This window comes from Protobothrops mucrosquamatus, unplaced genomic scaffold, assembly GCF_001527695.2.
Source record: "Protobothrops mucrosquamatus isolate PMUCROS unplaced genomic scaffold, P.Mucros_1.0 scaffold1173, whole genome shotgun sequence".
NCBI lineage: Eukaryota > Metazoa > Chordata > Lepidosauria > Squamata > Viperidae > Protobothrops > Protobothrops mucrosquamatus.
Window position 1 is genome coordinate 322925 of NW_015387387.1, and position 9498 is coordinate 332422.

Sequence of the window (9498 nt, forward strand, 5' to 3'; positions counted from 1 at the left end):
CGTCAAGGGCATCGTTGGGGTGGCCCGGGGTGGAAATGTACAGCTGCGTATCGTCAGCGTACTGATGGAAGTCCACCCCAAAGCCACGAATGATCTCCCCCAGCGGCTTTACATAAATATTGAACAATAGGGGGGAGAGGACTGACCCCTGAGGCACCCCACAAGTTAGGGGCCTAGGAGTCGACCTCTGTCCCCCTGCGATCTAACTATCATAAAAAAGTGAAATAAGATCCCTATTGTCACAGGAAGCACTCTAATCCAGCAGGCCCCTAAATAAACTATTGCAAGAGTATATTTCCCAAAGTTTACATAGGTTAATAAGTTTTTTCCTTCCTTTCCATTTCTAGACTAGAATATAAATAAGTGGATTAAATATTGTGGGGTCCTTAGCGATCTCTGAGCTTTGTTGTTTTCTTGCAGTCTTTTCATTATCCAACTATGGAACATCATCAGTGCTAGGAGGGAGTGGTTTTTTTGGTTGCATATTCTATCAATAACTGTTTTCTTCTTATTCTTACATGGAGTTTGATTGTGGCTTTCCAACTTTCCTTCTCCCTGGCCCAGATGCTGCCCAGACGCACCCACTTGTATCTAAAGGGGGTGTAATAAAAAGGCAGCTGCCTTCCCCAGAGGTTGTAATTGGTTGATATTTCTTCTGAGACAGTTAACATCCTTCGAACTATCCTTGTTTGTTGTGACAAGAGAAAAAGAAGGATGCTGGAACTCTATAAGTGGCCTCTTTCACAAAGAAAGTTGTGGCACAGCCACGGAAGCAAACCAGAACTAGCCTGATCTCACCTCTGTATTAATTCAGGCAGAGAACAGATGTGAGGCCTTGTGCTATTACAAGAAATACAGCTCCAAACCTCATTATTTTCTCACTGCTTCGTAACTTCCTAAGGCATCTATCTGTGTAAACACAGGAACAAGCAAAGCACAAATCTGTTTCTGAGTTGGTGGAAGCAGAAATTGTTATCCAAGCCTCTCCATGCAGTTGGCTGAGTGGCTAATACCGGACTCTTTCAAAGGCACTGCCTGGGGTCATTCATTCATCTTTCTCTTCTAGGTTTATAAGAGTGCCAGCAAGCGGAAAGCCCACATTTTGAAAAACCACCCAGGTGCAGAACTTCCTCCCAGTATCCGAAAGTTGCGTCCAGCAGGCCCAGGAGAACCAGATCCAATGCTGAGTACGCACACCCAACTGACTGGAACAATCGCCACACCGCCTGTTTGTTGTCCTCATTGTTCCAAACAGTATAGCAGTAAGGTACTGCGGATATATGCCTAATACCCAGATATTTAATAATGATAATAATAATAATATGATGATGATGATGATGTTGGAAGGGACCTTGGAGGTCATCTAGTCCAACCCCCTGCTCAGGCAGGAAACCCTATACCATTTTAAACAAGTGGCTGTTCAGTCTCTTCTTAAAACCTTCCAGTGTTGGAGCATTCACCGCTTCTGGAGGCAGGTTGTTCCACTGGTTGATCGTTCTCACTGTCAGGAAGTTTCTCCTTAGTTCTAGGTTGCTTCTCTCCTTGGTTAGTTTCTATCCGTTGCTTCTTGGCCTGCCTTCAGGTGCTTTTGAGAATAGCTTGACTCCCTATTTTCATGTACCTATTTCACCCTAGCTATTTTTTTTATTTCTGTAGAAATTGCATATGCTTATATAATATGGGTATTCGCTGGAAGTCCCCTCGATGGATCTGGTTTGTTTTTTTTTAATAAGACTACAGCTGAGCATATACTAAGCAATGTCCTTTTTGAAGCACTGCTGTCATTTCCCTCCATTGTATAGTCTGTTTTTTTTTTTTTTTTGCAAGTTCAACAAACTTGTTTAAAGTGGCCTATTCTGGTCCCTCTAAGTTCACTTCATCTTAAAAGATCATGTGCTTTATTTCTACTCGGTCTTCCATGGTTTATACTTCTCACATTCCATATTCAAGCTGTATTGCAATACACCTTTCAACGTTAGTATCATCAAGAGTTAGAGTTCCTTGTGAGCTTGGACTTTCCATAGAATTGCTTCCACAGCTACTCGTTAAAGTTATACAATTTTTTCTAGTAATTAAAGGAGCGTCTTTTGACAGGGTTCCCATTATTTAGCACCCAAACCATGTCCATGCACCTCTCTTGACCATAGTAGAGAAATGGTTACCCAGGTTCCTTCTCATGGCAGCAAACAGCAAAACACAGGAAAAACAAAGACAGACAATAAAACAGTTGATAGAATCAAGAAAGACAGTCCTAAAACATTTCATCTAGGTCCAAAGTCTTAGTGAGATATTACAATTTTTCACCTGCTTGCAAAAGTCAAGAGGACCACTGGGAAAAATATATTTCAAGAGATGGGGCTATCCCAGAGCAGGACTATCATCTAGTCATGCCTTGTGTGGAAGAAAAGTAGAAAGATTGTAAGGAAGAAAGAGGAAGACGTGTCTGGTTCTACCACGTTGTATAAGCGTTCTTCGTGGGCCTTATAGGAGTCTAGGGTTGTTTGTGTTATGTACACGGCGAGTGTTGGCGTCATTAATCACGGTGAGGACGACAGGATTGACGACTGTCGTGAAGCCCCCTCTGGCAACACCATTCTTTTCTAGGATATTCAGAAAATCCAATAGAGTAAAACAGCCAGAAAAGGCCAAATTTTATGGCTTTTAGGTTTTGGTTTTTTTTTCAAATCTAGAGATGCTAAGACGTACAGTATATCCACAATTTAAACTATATAATAATCTCCCTTTGCCTGTTTCCTCCTTGTAAAGACATCAGATTTGCTGACTCAAGCCATGACAGAACTATCACAGACTCTAACCACCGACTACCGAACGCCACAGGGTGATTTCCCACGTATTCAGTATATTCCTGTATCACAATCCACAGCTGGCTTGCAACAGCCACAACACATACAGTTGCAGGTTGTGCAAGTGGCTCAGGTAAGTTGTGTTTGAGTTGTGCATAGATTTCCTAGAAGGCAGAGGTCTAGCAATGGCCCTGAGCATCTCGGAAAGCAGAGATTATGTAAAACTGAGCCAGATAACAAAGGAGTAGCCATTAAAGGGCTACTCAAAGGGAGGCCATCAAAGTATTGAACCAGGATCTGGATGGGGCAGAGCAAGATTAGATTAAATCCAACGACATAACAGGTCAGTTGCTAAGCGGCCATCCATATTACAAAAGGTGTCCCGTTAATTAAGATCTCCTTAGCAAGAGGGGGGCAAGTTGAAGCCAAGCCTTTGAGAATGTAAAACTGTCCCCTGCCATTGAGTGACGGTTTGTCTCTGTCATGTGGGTTACTTGGAAAGCAGGTGTTGCCCCAGACTGATTCTTCTTGATCTTTTGGGCAATTCATCCCAAGAGAACAGAATTTTTCAGAGAGAATTATACTGGCTGACTTGTAAGACTTGTACCACCGAGAACACAATTCTAAAGTCAACTTGGACGTTAACGTTTTTCTCCTGAACCCCAGGCTACCTCACCTCATCAGACCCAGCATTCCACAGTAGACGTTGGTCAGCTACATGACCCTCAGTCATACACCCAGCACGCTATCCAGGTACAGCATATCCAGGTCACTGAACCAGCCTCTGCAGCCTCATCATCTTCACAGGTAAGTCATGCAGTTGTGTAAAATTATGTGCATGCTACTATAAGATGCATGGACAGCTCGAGGCAGCAGATAAGATGGTCCCTAAAGGTACCAGTGGAATAGCCCAAAGTTCTGCGCGCAAAGTTTTATTTTGTAAATAGTAATAGCAATAACAGTTAGTGCTTTACAGCCCTCTCTCATTTTACCAACCTGGGAAGGATGGAAAACTGAGTCAACCTTGAGCTGGTCAGGATCGAACTGCTGGCAGTCGGCAGAATTAACCTGCAATACTGCATTCTAACCACGGCGCCACCATGGCTCAGTGCAATGATAGAATGTTGTTTCTACATTTCAGTAAATGTAGAACCTTGAGCCTAAATTCTAAATTGCTTATTTAGACATATTCCAGCCAACTATTTGTGTGTGCTGGAAGGCTTTGGTCACTTGAAGTTATTTTGATTAGAAATGAAAGGGTTGCTTGGAGCTTTGTAGTTTTATTTTTCAATCTTTCTTTTCAACAGAAGAGCAGGAAGTGAAGTGCTATAAATGAATGAATTAGGACGTTATAGTTTATTGGTTAAAAGCTCTGGGTATGAGTAAGAGAGGACACTTTTAGATCAATAACAAGTAACTTTCGATCTGAAGTTCCTGGAATGCCTTTTCCTTTGTTTCTCCAGGTGGTCAGCCAGCCCTTGAGTCCTTCTTCCCAGCCAACTCAGCAGGAACTCAGCCCTTCCCAGATACAGACAACTCCCTCCTCCCAAAATCAGTCGCAGCCGGGTTCTTCAGTCCAGCAAGCCTATCTTCCCAACACATGGAACTCGTTTCGCACCTATCGTACGTACCAAATATGCTCCATGACGCTGTTTTGCTTCCCTGGAAAACCCCCCTACACCAGAGGTCCCCCACCTTTTGGGCACCAGGGACCAGTTCCATGGAGAGAGTTTTTTCCACGGACCGGAGGGAGTGTGGTTTTGTGTGCTGCCTGTATCCTGTGGATGGGGCTTTCCTTGTTTGTGTGGACCGGTTGCTGGCATGCCGTGGCCCGGTACTGGTCCACGGACCGGGGGTTGGGAACCCCTGGACTACACCTCATTCCCAATTTCTGAGCTACGATTTGATAACAGTATTGTTTTTTTTTCCAAACAAATATTTATTAATTTTCAAATAAACAAATACAGGCATACATTAATATCAATAACAGCTCGTCTGCACCTAGGGTGCCGGCCGAGCATCTCAAAAATTTAGCATCAGTACACCTAATTATTTTATATCTATTGTTATACAGTATTGTTGAAGCTATCTGAAGGGAAACAGAATCTCCCAAGTCCCTTGATACTTTATGCAAGATTTCCCTTTTCCAGCTTTGGACTCAACCCTTGCATTTTTACTCACCTGATTCATGGGGCAATTTCGCATTTAATTATGCTAATAAAGGCTTTGATAAGCGATACCCTGTTCAACTCTCTCTATCCTGGGAGTTGAAGTCTATGGGTTTCAAAGTTGCCAAGTTTGAACGCCCCTGCTTTAGTATGTCAATCATGTCTTGTTAGAGATAATGAACTGGATTCTCTCATCTTTTTTTCCCCCCAGCTTCCGAGATTCAGATGATGACTATCCCTCAGGGCCAGTACGTGATTGCAGAGACAGCTGTGGGCCCTCCTGTCACAACGGTGAGCACAGGGCAAGTCAAAACAGTTGCCCAGGTAAGAAGGGAAAGAGCCACCCTCACTGAAAAGGTTAAATATGTCAAGGCTTTTGAATATGGATATTTTGAAATACGTGTATGATTATTAATATGAGTTGCTGACAGTGAAGAGGGTGGCATATAAAATTAACAAATAAAGTATCAGCAACATGTCTTCTGCTCCAAATGATGCATGTTTTCATCAGAGATAGTCAAAGAAGTTATTTCAAAGCAGCTGCTTTACTGAATTATTTGGAGTAATAGTTGATAAATGAGCATATTCATTGTTATGGCATACAGGCAGTCCTCTATGTATGACGGCAATTGAGCCCAAAATTTGGTTGCTAAGTGAGACAATTATTAAGTGAGTTTTGCCCCATTTTATGACCTTTCTTGCCACAGTTGTTAAGTGAATCACTGCAGTTATTAAGCTAGTAACACTGTTGTTAAGCGAATCTGGCTTCCCTATTGACTTGGCTTGTCGGAAGGTCACAAAAGGGGACCACGTGATCCCGGGGCACTGCATCACCGTCATAAGTATGAGTCACTTGCCAAGACTCTGAGATTCGCTCAAGTGATCCTGGGGATGCTGGAATGGTCGTAAGTATGAAAAACAGTCGTAAGTCGCTTTTTCCAGTTCTGTTGTAACTCCGAAAAGTCCCTAAATGAATGATTGTAAGTATTGTACTAACAAGAAGGCTTTTTAAAAAAGGAAATAACATGTGTATAACAAGAGTGAATTTATGTGGGTTTCTTTCTGGGTTTCTTTCCCTCTAGACACATTATGTGATCGCGGAAAGTCAGTCCGAGCTTGAAGTCAAGCCAAGCCTGTCTCTTTCTAGCAGTGTGGAAGTAGATTTATCTCAGCCAGCCACCCATTCTGACTCTTTGGACTCGCAAGCGGCCAGCGAGCAGCAAACGACACAGTACATCATTACGGCCACCAGCAACACCAACGGAGTCGGCGACTTGCACATCGAAAAGCCGTGAAGTAGGTTTGCAGCCAAGAAGGACATCTAGTGGGCATGAGTGACATTTGAAGTCTTCATCCCGAATATTGAAGGCACCCAACAGCTCTTTGACAAAGTATATTTTGTACACCTTGAAGTTCTACCTTATACACTGAGGCTTCGCAGAGCTTCAGATCTCAATGAAACCCAAGCAAAATATTTCAGGATACCACCTTCTTCTGGACCTCTTCCCCAATTGATTCTCCTCCCCCCAACTGTGGACAGTTTTTCAGCAGCGGAAGCAAAGTTTGCCGAGCACACAACCATTGGCAGAATCTATCTCATGTACATTTCAGTTGCTTACATTTCTTTCCGCTTTATTATATTTCTCCCCACCCCCAAGTTTGCCTGTGAAAGAAGAGAACATGCAGCTTGAAATGGAGAATAAAATAAACAGATAGCCTGGAACTAAGACTCAATTACAAGCCATTATTTCCTGACATTTGTTCGACAAGAGAAGACAGTGAAACTGTGAAGCTGTGCAGAAGCAGTTAAATTATTAATTAGGTTGTTGGTATTGTTGGAATACCCCGTGTTTACATAACCGTCTGCACTGCCCAAACATTCAATCCGAACGAGTGTGAAGGAAACTACCTTGGAGCCTCCAGAAGCCTAATCAAATCAGAGGAGTATAAAAACACAAGAGTCTGAGCCTTTATGCCTTTGATTGTGTTGTCTTGATGAAACAGGGATCCTTCGTTTTCTCCTCAAAACCAATAAAAAGGCTCAGAGATGGTTTAATGTGTGTGGTGGCTTTCGGAGTGTTGGTTAACAATGGGAATGAGAAGGTGAATGCAGAACAAGCCAAAACTTGCTTATTATGCTTGTCCTAATTCCGTTGCTACCACAAGGAGACTCTTCAGTTGGAAAATAGTGTTGGAAAATAAGCCCTGGCCTTTCCTTTGTGGAAATGTTGCTGTGCTTCAGCTTCAGATCTTTTCCTTCCTTCCTTCCTTCCTTCCTTCCTTCCTTCCTTCCTTCCTTCCTTCCTTCCTTCCCTCCTTCCTTCCTTCCTTCCTTCCTTCGCTGTAAGCCAGATAAAAAATTCCTATGGCCTGTTTCATGAACTGAGTGCTCTTTTTGCATTAGGGAAATGAGTGGTCTTGATTGTAAATTATTCTTATAAGACAACAACAAAAGCTATCTCAACATATGACTATAACAAAGCCACCAATAATTTATGTAAATAAGATTTATTATTCAGATAGACAAGACTGCAACTTCACACTCATTTTATTGTGGCTTGTGCTTGGAGGTAGTTTTTTGGAGTGCTGTTCCTGTTCAAACCTACAACATGCATTTATTTAAAACCAACTGGGGAAAAAATAATTTTTCCTGTTGCTTTGCTAAGGAGATCAAGAGTTCAGTTTTCTTACCGAAGGATATATGCTAAATGTTTATTAATCCCCTGGCATTTCTTCTTGGATGCTATTGTGAAATACAGTAGATTTATTCCAAGCAGTAAATGTATTTTCACCAAACTTTGTGGTGCAATAAATGGTGTATGGCACAGAGCACCTTTATCATTCTAAGGAGGAAATTCATTTAAATAGGAATAGACACCCTGCAGACATACCTAGTCAAAATGATTGCTCCAAAATGTGCTTGACAATGTCAAGTGAGACATCATCCTGCAACAGAAACTGGAATAGGGAGGGAAAAAATAGACCTTCCTTAAAAGTGGCAATAATTCTGGCTTATTTTGTAGCTAAGGGCTTTTATTATTATTAGTTCATCCACTCTACAAACAGAGACAGTTAGCATTACTGAAATCACTTGAATGCTTTGTAATTAGTAACTGGGAAAGTTTCAGTAACTTAAAGGGTTCAGACTTTACTGCCTATTTACCAAGAGGTGGATACTAGTACAAATTAAACAATAATAAGTAAAACACATTTAAAATAAATGCACCGAATTTGTTTCCAAAACTCTTGCCTCTGGCATTTCCAGAAAGTAAAAACTCTTGTAGTTGACACCAAAGCAACACGGACAACATTGTTGTTGTTACCTGAGTCATGATGCCAAGGCAGATGTCAAGTAAAGATTTTTTTATTGCATAGCGCCACTAACATAGCGCCAAATGACCCACCAATGGTGCTAGTTAAGCAACACCCCAAATTCCTTGCCCACAGTTCACCTCAAGTCCGAATCCCCTGGTTCCACAAACTAGGTCCAAGCTGGGCCATGAGACAAGGGAGAAGTCACAATGCCCCCAACCCAAGTCCAGGGTTCCAGAAACCAAGCCACCGTCCAAAATTCTGAAGACAGAAAGCCAACTCCAAAGTCCACAAGCAAAGTCAAAGGTTCAATCAGAGTAGAGCTGGAAGGGACCTTGGAGGTCTTCTAGTCCAACCCCCTGCTCAAGTAGAAGACCCTATACCATTTCAGACCAGTGACTGTCTAGTCTCTTCTTAAAAACCTCCAGCGATGAACCACCTGAGGTCCACAGAAGCTGGGAAGGTGCACGCCAAAGCAAGCAGGTGTTCCCGACAACTCCACCTTTCTCCAGTGTCCAGCTAAATCACCCTTCCCCAGGTGTTGCTTATGAAGAGGGTCGGGATGGCTTCCTCACAAACAACCTTGCCAACCTCTGTGTCTCCCTCCGCTCAGCTTTCCATGCCCACAAATCGAGTGGGAGAAGTAGCTGTTCCTCACTGATTTCTAGCCTGTCTTATCTGCGTTTCCTGGTAAAATACATGGAAAATTCCCATTGGGGGAAAATCCACTTAGGGTTACGGTTGCGTCCCCATGAATTCAGAGAGGAAAATGGACCTGCCAATGGATTCAGAGCAAATGGTTGTGTATAGGAGGGAGCTCACTTTTCGAACCTGCTTTACATATGTTTCCATTCTGCAGGCTGAAAAAGCCAGCACCCTCCTAAGCATAGCCATGCTCTCCTAATCCGTTGGCGATATCCCTTTTACTCTTTGCAGCCAGGTGTATGTACCTTTCTTGGGAATATCGCATCGGCGAGCGCATCCACTAAATCAGTGGTTCCCAACCTTTCTATACCCCGCACCCCTAGAACGCTTCTGATATATTCTCGCACCCCTTACAAAAGTTTGAAACAACGGCAACGAATTACGCATATACACCATAATTTTGAAAACCCAAGTTTTCGCACCCCCTGGAATATCATCTCGCACCCCTGGTTGGGGACCCCTGCACTAAATGTTAGTTAGGTCTCTTATGAATTCGCAGAGTGTCTCTC

General features: G+C 42.7%; 1 protein-coding gene across 1 annotated transcript in view; it reads left to right on the forward strand.

The window, feature by feature from the left end:
• PRDM10 (PR/SET domain 10) overlaps nt 1-7023 on the forward strand; it is a 35487-nt gene extending 28464 nt beyond the window's left edge. The window contains exons 15-20 of the mRNA XM_015820747.1: nt 1067-1267; nt 2767-2937; nt 3471-3611; nt 4268-4427; nt 5184-5296; nt 6055-7023. Coding sequence (XP_015676233.1) covers nt 1067-1267; nt 2767-2937; nt 3471-3611; nt 4268-4427; nt 5184-5296; nt 6055-6267 — 999 coding nt within the window. The 3' untranslated portion in view covers nt 6268-7023. The remainder of the gene's footprint in view (nt 1-1066; nt 1268-2766; nt 2938-3470; nt 3612-4267; nt 4428-5183; nt 5297-6054) is intronic.
• The last annotated feature ends 2475 nt before the right edge of the window (nt 7024-9498 follow it).